At 33.1% G+C, this 21,798-nt stretch overlaps 1 protein-coding gene across 1 annotated transcript; it reads left to right on the top strand.

Annotated features, from left to right (window-relative positions):
* The first annotated feature begins 6,651 nt into the window (after positions 1-6,651).
* Positions 6,652-8,004, top strand: LOC134694467 (putative nuclease HARBI1). The gene is made up of 2 exons (XM_063555478.1): positions 6,652-6,922; positions 7,844-8,004. The coding sequence occupies exons 1-2, from the start codon at positions 6,652-6,654 to the stop codon at positions 8,002-8,004; spliced, it is 432 nt and encodes a 143-aa protein (XP_063411548.1).
* The last annotated feature ends 13,794 nt before the right edge of the window (positions 8,005-21,798 follow it).

The raw sequence follows: 21,798 nt of genomic DNA, 5'->3' as shown, positions 1-21,798 counted from the left end.
AACATAATAAAATATTTAATGGTTTGCTTCTATCTGCTCTTGTTAAAAGCTGGACGTATACCTATATAGATAAAGAATACTTTACCCGAAGATAGGGGAAAATAAACAACAATTATCATGTTGTTCGATATAAGTTTATTTCCATTGTATTTCATTGGCGATACTTTGATCTTTTTAAAAAAACTTTCTGGTCAACAGTTTTCATAATTGAATTCTGATTTAAAACCCATAGCATTTGCGATATAAGGGTTCGGGTACTAAATTATGCAGTGTTGCAATAATGAATTTATGATGATATGTATATTTAAAGTAGGAAAATCGATACAGTATATCTACAATTATATAATTCGACATGAAGATTCATATGTTCAGTTTTCCTCTTTTCTGCCAGGCTCCATCGACACTCACAATCAATGCATCACTGTCAGATTTTCTGAAAAAAACAAAATAAAGATAGAAACTAGAGCTCTAATAGAAACATCCAGTTTTACCGTTTTCTCGCTTAATATGATTCGTCTCAACTTAAAGAATTCTAACATAATGCAAAATAATGTATGGCCTACATGTACTACTACCCTTGTATTTGATTATCTCCCTTATACCATTTAGAATTGACAGGGTTTATCTTGGTTCATTAACATTTATATTGGTTACTTTTTTGCATGCATTACCTGAAAGACTGGTTCCTATTAATTCAGCAATTAAGATTTTTTTAAACCACTTTTTTATAGTTCAGATTTCTCAATGAAAAAGGGGGACTCCTATTCCATTTGACAAATTCTGGTTTTGTCCGGTAGAAACTTTTTTTTAAATGACAGGCATGCCTTACCTTTCTTTTAGAGAGGGTAGATTTTTTTCAAGGGCAATAATAGTGTTTGAAATCACACACAGAATATAACGTTACTATAAAAGAGGGACGAAAGATACCAAAGGGACAGTCAAACTCATAAATCTAAAACAAACTGACAACGCCATGGCTAAAAATGAAAAAGACAAACAAACAACAGCACACACGACACAACATAGAAAACTAAAGAGTTACACGGCATAATTGTATTCTTATATTTTGACGTCTTATGCTTATGACGTTACATGTACCTTCAGTCTTCAATACAAATTCAGATCGTTTACATGTCTTTGTTTATATACATGCAGTTTAATCACAACCACTATACGATAAATAGATTTCAGTTAGATCATATATGCACCTACTTCTTTGTAATATCAAGTTCTTCGGATAGCCATAGAGCCATGGTGCTTTCTGCTACAGTCTATATAGCACTTCCTGATTCCTTGCGCCTTGCACAGAGTAATGTATTGCTCACAGGTGGTATATTGAGAGCTGTGAGGAATGTGTTGACTTGTCTCCCTCCAATACCAGTTAGTACCATAACTGAAATTAAAAAGAGAAAATTGAACATTGAAAGTCTTACGATCATCCTGTAATTTAAGTGGTTGTCATCAGATACTGCATGTATATTTGTGTGCCTCTAGACATTTTTACCAGGGGTAATAATAATTTGCTCTAGTTATCATTTGCAAAATTGTGTTTAGACTGTAGACACAGTCATTGTTCACTACAAATACCTGTAGCTTATTTTGTGTTGGCATCCCATATCTTGTTATGTCTTTTCCCAGTTGCAACATTGTTTATGTGAAGATATCTGTTATTATAACATGGTATCTAACATGTTAAGAAAAATATTCCTATAAATCTATTACAATTTAATGTAATGCAATATGTACTAACTTCATGCAGTGTGTTTTATACATTCAACAGTAAAACAATGTTTGCCGATGCAAATTGTGTATACTATTGGGAGTGAAATGATTGTTATAACTTTTTACTTGTAAGCTTTAGAGAATTAAGCCATTGACTAAGAGTCATTTTTTTCTATTACCTGACCTCAGCCCCATAAGCTGTGTTTGTCCATTTTCAATTAAACACTGTACATCAATATATAAATATACAAAAAATTAAGTGACTGCAAAAAAAGATTAATAGTTTTCCAAATTATTACCATCAGCTTTATTTCACCCTGTCAATGTCCATTATTCAAGTTGGTTTATAATGCAGTTAGTTATGTATTAAATACAAAACAAAAAAAGTTTCCTGTAATAATCCTGTGTTGGGTAGAGTTGTTGATACTTTACAAATATTAAATCCTAAAGCAGTCCATTTGACAAATTGAATAGATGCATTATTTTAGTCACAGACCCAACCCTTATAGAAGGTCACTTAAAACGATGAGATTCCACCATAACCAAGTATTAGGAAGCTACCATGTGAATTTTAACCTTGATAATAGCTGACAATCCATATGTCACAATGCCAGATGCATGAGTCAACTGCAGAGGTAGTCCACACGTTTTACCACAAGACAGACCCTCTGCAAGAACACCAAGTTCCACTATGCGTCTGCTCATAGACCAGGAAGTTTGTATCGAAGTTGAAAACAACTGCTCCGCGACGTTTAGGGGGAGGGGTGACATCATTCGCGGATGCTTAGGTATGGTCCTTCAAAACGGAAGGAACCTTGTCATCTGTTGCACATCTTTCACTTCTACGATCTACTAGACCCTGTAAAACCTTCCGTAACCGCTCCGTCTGCTTTTTACTCTCAAAACCTTTCACTTTGCGTACCATTATCAATGTAAACAATATCTACTGGCAGACGATTGTTAACATTGGCGACTCACATCCGGACCTTTTAGTCAGTTGTTCTATTTTTATACAACCATTTCTATTTACCTTTTATTAATTTATTATTGACTAAATGAACATATGGAAAAAATTTAAACGATGATATTTATCTTCTGCGAAATATGACTTTTTCAGCCATTTTGCGACATCAGTAACTCGCGAGTTATCCCCCGTTGACAACTTCCAAATTACTTTAAAATAGTCAGAAGAGTACATCCTTAATTGCTTGATTAAATTGACAGATTTTAAACTAATAAACCTAGTCAATTAAGATTAGAGGCGAGTGTAGCTGTCTGATGCATGATTTGAACTCACCGCCTCAGTGTTGACATGCTAATCATATAGTTGTTCGACTACTTAGACCACTTGTCTACTGAGACCGTCATTAGTTCTCCAATGAAAAAGATGTATTTAAGAGCACAATAAACATACTTTCATGGTAGAGGAAATTTCAAGAAAAAAATGAAACACAAACACATACTACATAGACAGCTAAAGATCTAGCAACGCTTATTCCCCCAAAAACGAGTCTTTTTCCATAAACAAACAATGAACATCAGTTGAAAATATAGTTGACTCAAATTTTGCTATTTTTCTGTGTTGAGTTGTCTCAAGAATTCTAGTTCCAGAAACATCGGTTCGTGGTACGAAGCTTTCCTTTGGAGGATTTGTTTTCTCGCAATCGATTTATGACTACTGGAAATAGGTAAACAACTGTTACCTTTATTTGGTATCTGCGCATTGATGTTAATGAAAGTACATTTAGAAATTCTACATATGCCAAAACATCATATACAATTGAAAACCTAAAATATGTAAGAGTGTACATATATTATATTTAAATGACACGTTGATCGGTGGACACCTCTCATACTTTCTATTCATGAATTCGATCAACAGTCGAGGTGACAAAAAGGAACTGAAGATTCGAATGAACTCTATCAAACGGGAAGTAGTCTCTTACTATTTACCCATCACCTGCCATGTGAATTGTCATTCAACTAAAACATAATTTTTAATCAAAATGTTATATAAAAGATTCACGTGTTTTCTCTAAGCGGATTGGATATGTACATAACTTCGCTTATCTCATGATTCTTATTTTTATCACAAGGAATACCTACATTTCACCTCAGTTAATTTTTTATAAACTTTTTAGGTAAAAAAACACCAAAAGGGCATTAATGTCTGTTCCTATTTGACGAAAGTTATTTACTCTAATAAGCAAATATTGTGAAATTTCCTTCAGCTACAATCTGTTATTATCAATGTATTAAGTCATATTTAGACTAAACAGTATGTCAGGTTTATGCATCACGTTTTATAAATATAAATACGTCCTTAAATATAGATCATAGTTCAAAAGGAGTGAAAATATATGAGGGAAATCGTTTTATGACCCCTTGAAGCTGTCGTAAATTCTCGTTGTCCTATCCAACATAAACACCTACATTTATTTTAATGAAATATACAGTTTTGTCAATAGTACGACATTAGTGGTTTTTTTTTACTTTCATGAATTTTTAATGTTTTATTAAACGAAAACTCTAGTAACATTTAAAATAAATAAAGAAATAATTCCATAAAGCCAAAACAAATAAAGATATATATAAACATGATAAATGTATACTATAGTGAAAATTTATATGACGCTGAGATACCCTCGATCTCTAAATTTTCTAAAAGTTATGACGATAGTTAGTTAATATAAAGATACAAACAAGATCAAACGGAATTAGGACAAACTTCCTGTCTGCTATGTTTACAGAGGGCTCAATGTTCCAGTTTGATATTCTAAATACATTTATATAGTGAAAACCTACCTGATACTGCTTAAAGACGATAACCCCCTCTTTCAGTGTGTATAAAATGAAGATCTTCTAGACTATTTATCTATACAAATGGTATCAAATGATTTCTTTGATAAGCTATAGTTTGCTATAGTATTTCTTGGTATAACGTACCGCCCGCTAACTTTATATACATAAACCACTAACGAAATGCAATAATTGTATACATATAGAATAATACATGGCAAAATCAAAGAATTGATTGATTGAATTGTGTTTAACAAAGCTTTTGGCACTGGTGTTTATGCATTTTCATACAATGATGACTTTGTTTCTCCCCCTTCTGGAAACTGCAATGTACGCATTTGGACTTCGTCTCTCGGGACTGATATTGGTTTCTCGCGGTGATACAGCATGCGATACGGATTTTGCAATGTAATATTCTGTTTATGATATTTTAACAAAATCAGATTCATATGATATGTAAAGGGACAATGATTTGATTTTGAGGTGGGGCCTGGCATATTTTAGAAATATATATTCTAGCCCCTTATTATATAAAAAATAAATAATCTTTTCTCATCATGAATGAAAACAAATATTCTGTATACTGTAAATTCAGAAATTATTGCGAGGTTTTTATTATTGCGAATAATGCGACAGAGTTGTAAACGCAATAATTAAAACTCGCATTTAGTAATATCTTAACTGAATTGAGCATGACTTTTCTCAAAATCGTAATAATTAAAATCGCATTTAATTTAAAATGACAAAATCGCAATAATAAATGAACGCAATAATTTCTGATTTTACAGTATTAGTTTTGCTTTGAAAGACAGGAAAAACTCATATTTATTGCATTTATTTTCTATCTAAAATCAATCGAGTCCCGCGTAAAAAATATTAAAATCACACATTAAGATGAAAAATGGTTCGCAGAAAACAATATTGAATGGACAACAATAAAACATCGCTCAAAGAAAATAATGATTCATTGTTACATTTTAACAACTAGTTTCAACAGTAAAGATAAATAACAAAACATTGTTCGATTTTAAAGAAAAAAGGAGATGATTGTCCCACGCCTCACAATTTTGAATTGACATTTTTTCATGGTTTGTTTTGTACACATATTTAAGTTTTGAACTCGATGATATGGAATTTATCTTGCTGTTCATGTCTGTCTGTCAGAAGAAAATGGGTTTAATTCTCTATAGAAATGCTTCAAAACAAACATATAACTGTAACTAATCTATATTTGTACTTCTTGGCTTTATAATTCTTTTGATCTGAGCTTCACTGATGAGTCTTATGAAGACGAAACACGCGTCTGGCATTCTAAATTATAATTAAACAATTTACGTATAAGGTCAAGAAAGACGACTATGGAATGCGACTGCAATACACATTTTGAGATCACGTATGTTCATACAACATTCGTCAACATCAATACACAAACGTTGTCCGACAGTGGGTGCAATTTTAAAGCGATAACTGTATAGTATGATAAATGGGACAACACATCGTCGTTATTCCCCACAAAATATTTATCAGTATACTTCCTTAAAAATGTTTCCAGTAGTATATATATATATATATGCTGTATCACTATTTGAGAATTTCTGGCGCTGAATTTTAACAGTTTGTTCACTACGATTTCCCACTTAATATATGTAAACCTTTAACCACAATGCATGTTCTCATTGTGTATAAGAATGTGTTTCTTTTCCTACTATCAATATCATCTAAGGTATCTTTTGTAATTGTATTTCCGGTACGCTTGGCACATACATTGTTTTTAAATAACTCACATCGGTTAAAAAATTGATATGTCTCAAATTTCAAAAAGGAATGTTAACATATCGAAGGATATCGTATAAACATCTTTTAAAAAATTATATAATGGACTACAGACGAATTTGCATATCCCCCAGAGTTAAAAGTGATCTTCATGTAATCTATTGTTATATATCCTTGACTTCTAAATTTAAGTTGCCTTCCTGATTAAGGTAAAGGCAGAAAAGATATTCGCAACCGCAAAACAAATACAGCGTTTCTTTCATTTGAAGAATTTAAGTAAAAATAAATAAACAACAGGTTATGATTGCCTTGAGGTTTTATGGAAGTGGATCACACTTGCAAGTTGTTGGGGACACGATGGGATTTGACAAATCAACTGTGTCTCGGGTGATTGACCGTGTGACGGAATCATTAGTTGCCAGGAAGGATGATTTCATATCGCGGCCAGATAACCAGAGGAAGAACGTGATAAGAGCTGGGTTTTATGAAAAGGCTTGTTTTCCAAACGTGGTTGGATGCATTGATGGGACTCACATACGGATTACTGGGCCTAGCATTGATGAACCAGCATTTGTTAACCGAAAGGGGTTCCACAGCATCAACGTACAAGTCATTTGTGACCATGAAGGTAATTTAAAACACTGTTTTCTACCTATTTTATGTTTACAACATGCATTGTGTCCGTCCTTTTTCTTGACATCTGCAATCGTCCTTGACCATATACATGGCTGGTTTTCTGTTGAACTGGCTTTCAGCTAATTTGAAAATCGATGGAAAAAGAAAGACAACTCAATCTTGTCATAATTATACTTTTTATTGGATATGTAGAATCAATGTGTTTCTTTTACCAGAGACATATATACACATATATGTGTCTCTGCTTTTACCGTTTCACTTTTAAATATGCTGGACCGAGTGAATTAAAACATAGATTTTTTTATCAAAATAGTTTTAAAGATTTGCCCATCCACCCTTATCAGCTTCAGGTAGAATTTGGTCAGGCTTATAAACTTTGAAACGTGAACAAATAATGTGCCTCCTGTAGTTTGAATACATTATGGATTTAATTCAAAATGTCCCCCCCCCAAAAAAAAACAAAAACAAAAAAAAACATAAAACAAAATAAGTGACCAATTATACAATACTTAGCCCCCCCCCCCCTTCTTTTCGGTTGGGAAAAAGTGACCAATCCTTAAGCCAGTCCGATTGTTCTATCCATATTGTTCAATACATTTAAAAAAAAAAGTGTTTAAGGGAGCATATAACTTCGATACCCGATGTCACTGTTTATCTGAATTGTTACTATACATATTTTGTTTTCATCACATTGCAAATTCGGCCAATATTTTAATGTCTGAAACTATAATGGACAAACTATGCATGCACATAAAAGAAGATGTGTTAATGATTGCTAATGGGACAACTCACAAGAGATTTAATGACACAGAAATAAACAGCTTTGGGTTCACCATACTTATTCACATTCACTGACTTGTGAATTATGGAACTACGTTTTCCCCTTTTTCAATTATCATATTTTTGTTTAAAGGTAGATTCACCAACATCAGTGCTAGGTGGCCAGGATCAGCGCATGATTATCATGTTTTCAGAACTTCAGCCATAGGACAACATCTTGAGAATGGATATCAAGGAATTGGACAAGGTGTATTGTTAGGAGACAGTGGCTATCCCTGCAGACAGTTTTACTGACACCATACAGACAACCAGCTGCTGGTAGAGGTTAAGCAAGGTTTAACAGAAGACATTGCTCAACAAGGTCAACAATAGAAAGGACATTTGGAATATGGCAGAAGCGCTTTCACATTCTAGGATCAGAGGTACAATTAATTCTTTACAAATAATCATAGTAGTAATATGAATATTTGACATGGTGTATGCCCTTATATTTTTTTAGTTTTTTTTCTTGTGAGACTGCTGTCATCAGCACATTTTTTTATTTCTCTAAATTTCGGTTAAGGTATTCATAATTGTCCCCTTCTCTGTCGAGGCCTTTAAAGCCTATTATGCATTTTTTTTTTGCTGACCACAGTATGGTTGCCTATAATTGCTTGCATCCACTTCATTTTAACTTTGCAGGATACATACATTTTAGTTATAAAATTAACAATTACACCAAATCTCCTTTTTTTTTTAAATCGAAAAAACTGATAAATCAGTTGTATATTTAAGGGCTGATAAAGCTGACCTCAGAAACACGTTAAATGTCAAGCCGGGACAAGAACACAATGATCAACAATTCATCACACAGACCAAAACCCTAAAATTATACGGATAACAGGGATCCAGTTTGAAAATTGGTAATGTTAGTTCGGTAACCTCATGTAGTCCTGTTGGAGTAACTGCTCCAAGTTAGTCATTACTGTAACTTTCTTTATTAAATCGTGAATGTAACAGTACATCATCAGTTGGACTGTTTGTTCAGCTTCATGCTTGATTTGGTCCCTTTTTTAATTAAATTATAGTGTTTTCGTAATAGATTTACTTAATATCAATCTTATTCATGAGCAACGTTAATTCATGCTACATACAAATAGTATTTCTGTCACACTTTAAAATAAATGTTTTTAAATTGTATTCCAGATCCGAATGAAACCTGATAAAGCTTGCCGAATCATCATTGCTTATGGTTTTCTGCACAATATTGCTATCATGAGGAATGAACATGAAGTTGAAGAAGAACAATTGATTGACAATCAACCTCAGATGCCGCCCTATAATGGTCCACAGGACGGAAAAGGCATACGGGACCATTTTGCTACCACATTTTTGCCTAATAAATTGCATGTTTTTATTTTTTCATATTTTCATACATTTTTACATTGTCTTTCATTTAAAAAAAATGAGGAAATTTGAAAATAGTAACAAATCTTTATATGATCACTTTGACAATCTGTTGAGAGAGGAAGTGTGCATTTTCGGCTTCAATATTGGTATAGTAAATGGTGAGCAGTTAGTCGCCTATGAAATCAAAAACCCAGTAGCCGGGCAACTGCACTTCAGTATAAGAATAATAATGTGTTGTATGATTGCCAATTGATTATATCAATTACCATATGGAAAAAAAAAAATTTAAATGCCCCAAAAAAGGGCACAAGCCATGGCCGACAGTGCAAGGACTGTCAAGGTCATTAAAAACTTCCATCATCATGATTGCCAATGAGACAAAGTGTTATCCCGAAACATTAATTAATCCAAGACCAAATTTCCTCTATAGCAGCAATTATAGGTTCCAGTGCGACAATTGTAAAACAATTCTCATATAAGTTAAACCAATCACCAGAATTATGTAATAAATAAACCAAAACAAATAAATGAAATACATTAACAACTGACAACCATTAAAATTAAAGGCTGTTGATTTGGAAAGGTATGTAGAATAATTACAGCGAGGATATAAAGATATATCATTCCTTGCAAGAGGTCAAAAATGACACCTAGGAGCTAGCTTCCTGTTCGTGCAGTTGCACTATTACATCCTTAGATCATTGAGCCTTTGGTTGAAATACTTGTCATTTGTTTAAAAAAAATTTTGATTCATGTATCACTTATTGTTCTTTAAATGATGGAGGTACATTAGGTGTGGCTAAATTGTAATAACTATTTTCTTTCACATCGGAGTGTGCACACAAAATGAATATGTTGGCCTCATAGTAATTTCTGAAATACAAATCAACAATATAACAATGAATTTAATATATTTATACATTTTATACATAGAGGCAAGTGCCTGGGAGAGTGTAACCGGTTCTGAATTGCCACCCACTATCTTCTGTAACAGCTCAATTTGAAGTTCCAGTTTGCTCTTCTCTAGGTCCATTTGAATTTTCTGCTTCTCTTGTATCTCTAATTTACCTTGCAGTGCAAGATACTGCATGTCGTGTATATCCTGCACTGTTACCTTTTTCGAAGGTGTTCTCACTGTCCTACAAATAATAAAAATAAATAATTTTACAACTCTTTTTATTGATCGATTCAAAGGCATAGTTCCAACAAATAGCTACTCACAACTCAGGGTCCACTTCCTATGTCTGTTTATATACAAAATGATTGGAAGTGCCAGTCAGAATATGTCACGTTTTCCGGCTTAAAAAGTGTGAATAGGTGGGGGAAACTGTCAGAAATATATGAAAAGGTAAAAAAAGTTCCAATTACTTGTACATTACTTGTACATACTAAGAAGCGCAGTCTGAGACTGTCATTTTTCACATCAGAAAAAGTCTCTCCGTAACTTAAATGAACATTACATACAGAATCTTAGCCCTTATTTCATTAGTGGATCCAGGAATTTTCACAAGCGTGGTCCCACTCCGGTCATGCTTCAGTAATTCTCTAAATAACCATCTAACTTTTTCCCACAGAAGGGGGAAGAGATGGGCCATTGGCGATCCAGGGGGGGGGGGTGGTTCCGGGGGTTGGAACCCCCCTTTTTTGGCCGATCAATGCATTTAAATGGGGACATATAGTTGGACCCCCCCCCCTTTGTCCTGGGTTGGGAACCCCCCTTTTTAAAATGGCTGGATCCGCCCCTGCTCAAATCTGTCTCTAAAATATTCCCCTTTTCCAACAGAACACATCCCTATCAATTAAGTATTGAACTCCCCCCACTTATTTAGGTGCTGACATAACTAAAACTTGAATACATTTAAAGTTATTATAAGGAAAAATATCACTATAAATCACTATCACATATTGTTCTATCTTGAGCAGAATTTGTGAATCTTTTTTAGGTTTAGGTTTGAAAGATTGTTAGATTTAGTGATATTAATATGATATTAATATGACTGCATTGTCATGAATAACCGTATGATAGCAAAATCCCACTTTGAGGTACATTGTTTGAAATATAAACATCCATTGACAAATTTAATTTTATGCATTGTATCGAGAAAAAAGTGTTGACCAAATAAACTAGCGGAACCTGTTTCCACAACACATTTTTAAAGAGTTCTTGTATACATCCCCATAGTACGGTAGAAAAATATTTTTAAAAGAATCTAAAATTTCGGGAAAATATTCATTCTACTTATGAACTCAATATCGTTTTGGTTGAAGGTGGCTTACACGTGTTACAGTGACCTGTAGTTGTTAAATTTCTGTGTCATTTTGGTCTCTTGTGGGGAGTTGTCTCATTGGCAATCATACCACATCTTCTTTTTTTACATTTACAACTTACTTCTGCTTTTCTGTCCTATGTTTTTTTCTGGAACATGGGAGACGACTGTTTGTGTCAGGATGGGGTCATACCCTGTAAGTAGAGACGGACTTTGTGGACTGGGCGGGGGTGGACTGTCACTAATCAGTGATGCTTCAGATTCATAGAGAACCCCGGCTGGCATCTTCTTCTGGCAATGTTGCATTCATAGTTGGTTGATCTGTAATAAATAAGAGAAAATTGATTCGTGATACTGTGTTTGGGTATTTTATTCAGTATTAGGGGGGGGGGGGGGGGGGGCAATGAACATCATTCAATTGAATTCAGATACAAATTAAATTGCAAGTTAAAAATAATGCACAAGACTAAATAAGACCCTATTTCAACCCTTTTCAGATTATCGAGGATCTCAGCTATAAACTAATATGTGTTCCTGTCTAGGTTCGGTCTATCAACTTTATTCCGGATATATGATAACCAGTCCGTATGTGTTTTAATATTATAAATCATGACTGGTTTTCGGTCGAAATTAGCTGTTGTGGTTCCTTTTAATCCATCAACAGCTACCAGTTTAAAGACGACTTGGCGGGCACCTGCAGCCCCTTGTGAACTAATGTTGAAAATAACACTTTAAAACCGTTATCACTTTAAAATGCAATCTTGCAATAGTAAATCAAGAGGAAAACCTTCAAACTAACAAGAGACATGTTTGCAATCATTTAATGATAGAAAATATTGATTAAAATAAATTGTTATCAGTCACATGATATCAGTTGGGAATTCCCCTACTTGTTGTGACGGCGGAGCAGACGAAACTTTTACCAAAATTAATTAAAGGAAACTATGTATCCCGGTATTTAAAAGGCTACAAATATTTGTGTTAATTTCATTGAAAATAAACGATAACAATAAAAAGAACCTTCAAAACTAAATTTTGCCAAAAGTTGTTTGTTTTTATATGGAAAATAAAAACATATACAAAAGAAGATGTGGTATGATTTCCAATGAGACAACTATCCACAAAAGACTAAAATGACACAAACATTAACAACTATAGGTCACCGTACGGCCTTCAACAATGAGCAAAGCCCATACCGCATAGTCAGCTATAATAGGTCCCGATAAGACAATGTAAAACAATTCAAACGAGAAAACGAACGGCTTTATTTATGTAAAAAAATGAACGAAAAACAAATATGTAACACATAAACAAACGACAACCACTGAATTACAGGCTCCTGATGCTGAGTGAAACTGATCAAGTTTACTTTTTACAAAGTACAATAAGAAGGGAAGAGCCTTGAGAAGTTCTAATTAAGGGGAAAACATATGGGGATATATTTCAAAGTGCTAAATATTATTTACTTACTTGTCTGGAATGATTCGGTTTCAAGTCCACCCTGAATACCCCTGAAGCTGGTGGTGTCATTCATCAGGTGGATTACCTTATCTACTGCAGAGCTAGGTTGTTATGGAGCTGGTCCTCCCCCAGTTTTGAATAACTCACTCCTGTGAGTTGTGTAAACAGCCTTGACCACTCTTGTGGTATTCCTCCACTTGTTTCTTACGTCTGTAGTAGTGCGAAGGGCAACTCCAAGCGAATTTACTTTCATGGCTATGTCATCCAAAACCTTTTTTTTTAACAGGTTGGTTAATGTATTTGTTAATTTTCCATTAATGATACTTGTGTGTTTTTCCACAAGTTGTTGGTTGAGGTCTTCTTCTCCCACAGTGAAGATGGTCTTTGTCAGTCTTTTTAGTTTGCTTGGATTTGGTTCAGCAGATTCAGCCATTGTTTTACAGACAGGATGCTCCAAAACAATGCATGATGGGTAGGTTTTATTTAATCACTTGATTAATCAGTTGATTAAATTTTTAGGCATTGATTAATCAGTTGATTAAATTTTTAGGCATTGATTAATCAGTTGATTAAATTTTAATTCATTGATTATTTAATCGACACCATAAATACTGTTGAACAACAGAAAAGAAACGACTCGTTATGTAACGACTCGTTAAAAGATTTTATGTCTCGTTAAATTTAATCAATCGTTAAAATAACGACAAGTTGAACAACAGACCCCAGGTCCTTTTTTAAATGTAGCATGACCAAGGGAGAAGGTATGTGTAGGTTTTGATAATATGCTATGCTTAAGAAATGATTCATGGGGGCTTGGATATATCGTGATTTTTCCACGGGTTGGCCCTTTATGACAAATATTTTACCCCGAGCGATAGCCCCCATGAATTATTTCGATTCTAATAGGACAAATACGGCAATTGTTTAGGATCGAAGCGCTCTAGGTGATGGCATTTGTAGCCGTTTCCGTAAATAAACGCACTATTTATTAAAAAACGGAGCAACCTTAATAAATGATGATGCTTAAACTATTTACAATAACATATTAAGATAATTTTGGATTACTCTAAATGATTAGTGTACTTATATGTGTCATATATGTACAAAAATGGCTAATATAACACATTTTAGCATCGTTTGTTTACGTTTTCTTGTAATGATTATCGGTTTCACAAGCGTGTATTTTTCTGACGTCGTTGTTCTATGACGTCGGGTGGTTCATTCCTTAAAGTATATATGATGTGGGAGTGCAATAGGAACAGCCCTAAGAATATATTCATATTTTACCACGGGTGTGTACTCAAAGCGTTTGAAGGATGTCATGTTAGAATTCAAATTACATCATGGTTCTATGCTGACCAATATTGTGTATTCCGTCATGTATGAGCCTACATGTGGGTCAAATATTTGTAATAAAAGATATTGCTTGTATTTTTTTTACAAAAAGTAGTCAGTAAAGTCAGTATATTAAATGATCATAATGTTATATAAATCTACTTCTGTTCCCTAGGGGGTATTTTCTATTGTGTTTTCTCATGAACATATAACATTTTTGAACATAGTTAACTACTATCTGGAGTGACAACTTTTATAAACAGGACAGTGGTACCTTGTCAAGCCATTTAGGGCGCATGATATAGATACATTAGAAGTAATGACATTGGTAATGTACAACGGTTTTTTTTTCGAGACGTCAACATATTGGGAACATATGCATTTTCTAGTTATTATAATCCGTAGTTTGAAAACGAGTGCATGGACCACACTTTTAATGATGACATTTGACTTGATACGTTATGAAGGTTATTTATTCCAATTAAAGGGGGAAAACACTTATCACTCGTTTTTTTTTAAACTAAGATAATATACAGCAAGAATTTTAGGTTTCTTTCTACAATCCTAAAGATTTACTAAAAACTAATCATTTCCAAATGGGTGTTACACAACTTAAATGAAGACTTTTTTGTAAAGTGGTTATTCCAAATCCAAAATATCGTGTGGTAGTCTTTTGCACGATAAAGTTTATCATGTCTACCCAAAGGATAGAAATGTCCAACAAACAATTCTATGATACAGATTGTAAATGATATTTCATACGAATTTATATTAGCAGCAAGTCTTTTTCTTCCGTTGGATGTATGCATCACATAAAGACACAGTTGTTGATTTTTTTCTTTCTTACAGCTTTCGAATAGTAAACATCTTAATTAAATATAAATATATTTCATTATCATCGTATATGCAGAAAAACTTCGATATCTCACATTTTTCGCTGTCTTCTACAACCCTTTTCTTACTGTCTACTGCAATTTGGATTGCTTTTTGTGTATATAGACAAATGAAAGAAATATATGTTATTTCGAAAATAAATATGGTGCTTACATGATATGACACCAACATTTTAAAATAGAACGGAAATTGAAGGAGCAAGCTTACATTCCCATCCCACCCTTAAAAGCGTAATTTGTTAAATTTTTGCACCAAAAAAATGTTTCCCTATTTCGTTTCATTTTTTATTTGAAAGCATCAACAGTTTTGATTAGTGCAAAATACATGCAACAGTAATATATAGTAAGATAACAAAAATACTAAACTCAGAAGAAAATCAATTTGGGAAGTCCATAATCATTAGTATACTGCTGTTTAAAAGTCATAAATCGCGGGAGGCACATCAACTATCATAGGAAAACAAAGGAAAACAGAATCACTGAACTTTTACAAAAACAAACACCAACATACTATTTGATAACAATTGCCATATTCCTGACTTGATAAATAATATTTTATGAACAAGTGGTGGATTGAATCTGATTTTCTGTCTAATCAAACCTCTCGTTCATAAGGCAATGTTAATACTAGTGCTGATATGACCATATTACGTGACAACAGTTCTCAGAAGAACACTCAAGACAGAGTAATACATAAATAAATAATATACTACCTTTTACAGGTTGCACTTTGTAAATACAGCTGTTTCTCAAACCACGCCTCTTTTGGGGAGATCTGGAATATTCATAGCAAATTAATTTTGTTTCCATACTGGTTACAAGTTATTCTCTCTGAGTTCCATCTCATATAGACATAACTTTGGAATGTTACCAGTAAATATATATGTGCATATTGTGTACATTGAAATCCGTGGTAACCCTTCATTCGAGGAAGGAGTAGTTAAGAAAATAAGAGTTTGTTTAAACTCAGAAACGTTCAGGGCATATAAACGTTGAAAACATGCCGCACAACCCGATATTTTGACCTTTGAAAACAAATGTAGTGCATATGAATTTTCAAATCTAGGCTAAGATTTTTTTCAAAACTTCATAGTAAAAGTGGTACAGTTTTAGCCGTTAAAGGAGTTCCTATGGGAAATTGCATTGTCAATATTTACAGCAATGCAACCTACAACAAGTTAACCAAAAAATAAGAATCGACCATTAATATATAACAGTACACCAGCACACTACAATAGCACTTTAAACTGTGTGGCACACAAATGTATCCATACACCAAAGGGACGTCACAGGTAAATGTCTGAAAACATATAAATCTTGTGCGTATAGGTTCCTTAAACTGAAAATTATATAAAAGAAATAGCTTAATAATCATATTCTTTTTACATACAAAAAGAAAATTAAAATATCGAATCAGACTTATAACAGACACATCATAACTAAATGCATGAATATTGGTTGTATAAATACTGAGACACATTCATTAGCAATGTCTATTCACACTCATCGGTTATACCCAGGATTAGGTCACGTTCGTTACTTAACACATGGATGAACCAATTCGTGATTTTGTCCTTAACGTATTAAAATGAGGAACACACGTCTGTATATGAAGTCCGTAAAGTGTGAACATGCCCGAGAATAACGTATCAACTGAGATATTTAAAATCATACAATTGGGCAGTGGGTTTGTTTATGCTGAAAAATTGGAAATTGATAATTGAGAAATTAAATTCGTCCCGTATGTCATAGAATTTAGTGAGAATATAAAAAAGAAGATGTGGTATGATTGCCAATGAGACAACTGTCCACAAGAGACCAAAATAACACAGACATTAACAACTATAGGTCACCGTACGGCCTTCAACAATGAACAAAGCCCATACCGCATAGTCAGCTATAAAAGCTATATAGAAGTCGTCCATCTAGGTCAGTATTGAGGAAAATATCTATGTATGTTGCTGTCGTCCTAGTATCAGTCGTATCCCTAATTTCAATTTCACTGGGATATAAGTACTGACTGAAATATGGCTTATTGAGTGATCGGATATCATCAATATATCTGAAAGTAAAATTGAAGAATTACGCAATGTGCTTTTTCTTTTTTATGTATTTTAGTAGGTTCTGAAATAATTGTTCTTCATACGAGTACACAAACACAAACAAAATGGCAAGTAGGGGTGCACGATTACTACCCATAGTTATACCGACTATCTGTTTAAAAATATCTCCAAATGCAACAAATGTATTATTGATCAAAAGATTGGGATCTCAGATCATTCGAACTTTCAAGAATTCACACCTGATAAACACCACTGGTTAAATATATATCAACACAGTAATTTTGAAGCACATCTCTTTCTTTCCAAAAAATGGGTGTCAACACTTTGAAAATATGTGTAGTTTAACATCTTGTTAATCCATTTATGCTTCGAAAAAAGGCACAAGTGGAAGAGATAATATCTTGGAAACCTTTAATAAGGCGGCCGTTATAAGTTATCGTTGTTAATATAATGGATTTTTTTGCGATTTTCATACAAGGGGTGAAAGGTTTGCTATAAACCAGGTTTTATCTTATGTTCTACCTTAGAAAATGCATGAACTACATAAAGGCAACAGGAGTATACCGCTGTTCAAAATTCATAAATCGATAGAGATAAAAACAACTACTACACAACAAAATAAGTCCGGAATATGACAGTATCCATTTGTTTGATGTTTTTAAGTTTGTATTTTGCAATTTGCTTAGTGAATTCCCTTTCCGAAATTTTGTTTGGAGTTCCGTATTGTTGTAATCTTACTAAGTATAAAGCTCTAGAAAGTAACACAAAAATACCGAGTTCATAGGCAAATTCAGAATGGAGAGTCCAAAAATCTAAAACAAATCAAACACTATCAAGCAATGAAACAACTATATAACAGCCGACATGTGTTCCTGACTTGTTGGAGCCATATTCAGACGAAAACGGTGGAGTTCTAATTTCGTAGCTAGCAAAACATCTTACTCGTTTGACGATTGTTCTGTCATATTGACACAATCAGAAACAACAAAATAATGTAACATTGATAGAGATCAAGCAAGCAAAACTGTGTACACATACATCACAGACATACAATATAACAGAAAGAAACATGGTACAATTGTAAATGAGACAACTATCTACCTAAGCTCACATGAAGTAGATCTAACCAATTATATACAATCGTATATCCTTCAACAATGAGATAATCCCATACTGTATAGTCGGTATGGAAAAAACCCTCACCGAGTAAATATGAATAATTCAATTATGAAACGAATGGTCTGCTTAAACATTGTTTTTACTCTTATAGTTGATGTGTTTCCTCGGTTTTAGTTTGTATCACGGATTTTGTGTTGTCTCTGAATCGATTTATGACTAACGGAACAGCTGTATACTACTATTGCTTTTACGTATGCCCCTAGGTGTGGGTTGCGGGTTGTTGTCTCCTTGACACATTCCCAATTTCCACTGTTTCGCTGTGTTGAAGACATTTTTGTGGCCTTCTGTTGGTTTTTACTCTATGGTCGGGTTTTTGCCTCTTTGACACATTCCCCATTTTTATTCTCAATTTTATTTGTGAGATATCAACCCTCCCTTTATAGTCTGTTTTAATAACTTATTACATAAATGACATATTGTTAATGCATCCATCATGTTGCTCAAAGTAAGTACAACGTTGGTATGGTAAGCCCAGGTTAAGAGGCGTTATCGTACCAACAAAATTTGAGTATACCCCTGAAACAATAATGAAAAGTAATAGAAGTAATCTATATTTGTGCAGACAAATCATGATCCTAAACTATGATAGGGATAGATAAAATTTTATCAGTGATTTTTGATATTGTGCCGTCATATATTCAAATTCGTTTTCAAGTTGTTAGCAAACATTTTGTTGCAATTGTGTGAAACACAAACATTCAGATATTTAAGAAATGCAAACTATGAAAATAGAATAACACATTTTTGTTTTCAAAAGATTTGCGGCTTATGGTTCAAATAGTGATATGTAAGTTCAGTATTTTTTGTTATTTTACTTTTAAGTTAAATTGTATTTATTCCGTTTCTCCAATCAAACGTTATCTGGTTCTTGCGCTGACAATAACTAACCAATATATTAAAAGAATTTCTGAAAATACAATTCTATTTTTAGTTCCTTTGTAGTAAGTTAGGATATAAACTTCAAGGAAGTTATAAACTATTTTCCGAAAACCTATTTTTATAAACCATATCATATTACTACTGCGTCTGTATTGGTGGGTTCTTTTCATGTTGTAACCTTGAATTATTTTTTTTTCCCTTTTAAACAAATCATTTGAGAAGTTGATTTAAGAAGTGATACTTCTATTCACATTGTAGTTTCGGTTATAACTTCTGCAGTAGGTAAGTCGGTAATGTTTCTTTTAAATTATTATGAAGTACTGGGACAACTATACGTTTATAACTATGTTTGTGCTGTCCAATATTTTGTGTTCAGTAGAGACTATATGTTTCGATTTTAGTTAGAATGAAAATATTGCGAAAGGAAAGAGATAACACTGCACGTATGGTGCCCGTATGAACCATAAGGCAGTTCGTAGTGAATATATCGATGGTATCATCCATTCCATGTTTATTTGTTTGATCGAGATTGCTCAAACACATTTGTCATTATTGGTTAACAGATGTTGATCTTTTAAAAGTAATCGAATTACAAAACATGAGGCAGCAAACTCGACAAGAAGCTGAAGGTTATGATTTTTACAGCAGTGGATGTAGAAAAATAATGTGAAGGTATGGGTTCATGTCAATATTCTGAATATGTAGATTTTGTTTTATGTTAATTTTTTGAAAACAGTTTGACTTCACCTGATACCATGTTATTTAATGTTTTAGTTTTTGGCATCCGCTTTGGTATTTTTCCCGGTAATTTGGGAATTCTGAGGTGTAACTTTCGTTTTGCAACTTTATGTTTAAACAATTTAGTTTTCATTTCCAAATTATATATGCGCTAAAAATAGCACATATATTTAATTCTAATGTTATTCCAGGTGTACTTTCCAAAAATGTAAACCTATTCTTTAAAACATCCATTTTCGTGGAAAAAAGGTATATTATACCGTTGGTTTACTCGTTTTACACTAATAATTTTTGGGGTCCTACAAAGTTTGATGTGCGGTGTGAGCCTATGCTCCGTGTTAAAGACATTACTTTGACCTATAATGGTTGACCTTAATTAATTTTGACTTGGATGGAAACTTGTCTCGTTGGTACTCATACCACATCTTCCTATATCTTTTTACTTTAAATTTGTTTTATATTTCTCATTCAACAATGGGCAATTTAACACGAACTGGTTGAGATATTACTACAACATACGTTTAAATGAGTAGTATTAAAAGTTGCTAAGACAGGGCTATGAATCAATCAAATTAAGGTCATCACTCAAGAAATTTTACGGTCGCATTCATGAGCTGATTGGCCATTACGACAAAAGTGTGTCAGAAATCATATCTGATATTCTTCCTCAGTCATAATAACCTTCCATCATTACCGAACTGAATTTTTATTAATCAAAATCCGCTGTTCAAAAGTCATAAATCGATTAAGGGAAAACAAATATGGGTCACAAATCATAACCGAGGGAAACACATCAACTATTACAGGAAAGTAACAGAACAACAGAAACACTGAATTCTTACAGGTAAATGATAGAACAATCACTGACATAAAAAAGAAATATATAATAAATAGCTACTTAATCAGTGTATGTAAAGTGCGGATCCTAAAATATCATTTTCACTGTATATGCCATACATTTTTGATGTAGAATGGTAAATAAACAGACGAAAAAATTATGATTTTTGAAGAAAATGAAGAAAAATAGTTCAAATGTATATGTTTAGTAATAATTAATACAAGTTAAACAAAGTAAGAGATGGGAACGGGTTTTTATCGCGCCGAAAACCATCTATACGTGAAATATATACCGAAATAGGTTAATATTTAGGACGTTTTACGAACAAATCGTGCAAGTGATTAAAAACTAGCAGGAAAGATGTAGTTGCAGAAGAATATTAATTTCAACACAATTATTAATGTTGTATAACGTAGAATAGCTTTTGTTATTCAGTTTGTCCATATTATATTGAATTCCACTATGATGCTATCTGTATGCGAGTCATGTTTACTGTTGAATAATGATACTTTACCTTCATTTTCACTGTAGAGCGATTCATTAGTACTGTGTATGCGGTGCATTTTCACTGTATGAATTTTATTCATATTTATGCATTAAATTCCTAATTCAGCCGACTTGCTCAAACAATAATTAAAGTAAGAAAAGGATTTGATAGTGCTGACTTTGAGATGGAAAGTTTGATTGAACACTCCAACATGTCCAATAAATTCAATAGAATCAATATTGATTTAAAATATAAGACATCGTAGTCATAATATAGCAACATGTGGATCATTTAAGAGTTGAAAGTGTTTTAAATTAATGAAATATATTTTAAAATGCCTGCCCATTTGATAAAATTCATGTTTCTGCAGTAGTCATTATACGCATGTGCAAACACATTTTATCATTGGATTTCGAGTATGGGTCTGTTTACAAAGCAGAAGAATCATGTAATAGACATCAGCATCTTTATCTAAAGTGTAGTTATATTTATCCAATACAATGACACTTCATCACTGAATACGTACATCTATCATGTCTATCGAAATAGAATGGAACAA

This window comes from Mytilus trossulus, chromosome 13 (genome assembly GCF_036588685.1).
Source record: "Mytilus trossulus isolate FHL-02 chromosome 13, PNRI_Mtr1.1.1.hap1, whole genome shotgun sequence".
Taxonomy (NCBI): domain Eukaryota; kingdom Metazoa; phylum Mollusca; class Bivalvia; order Mytilida; family Mytilidae; genus Mytilus; species Mytilus trossulus.
Note: the sequence above shows the minus strand (reverse complement) of the source record. Positions and strands in the feature narration are given on the sequence as shown.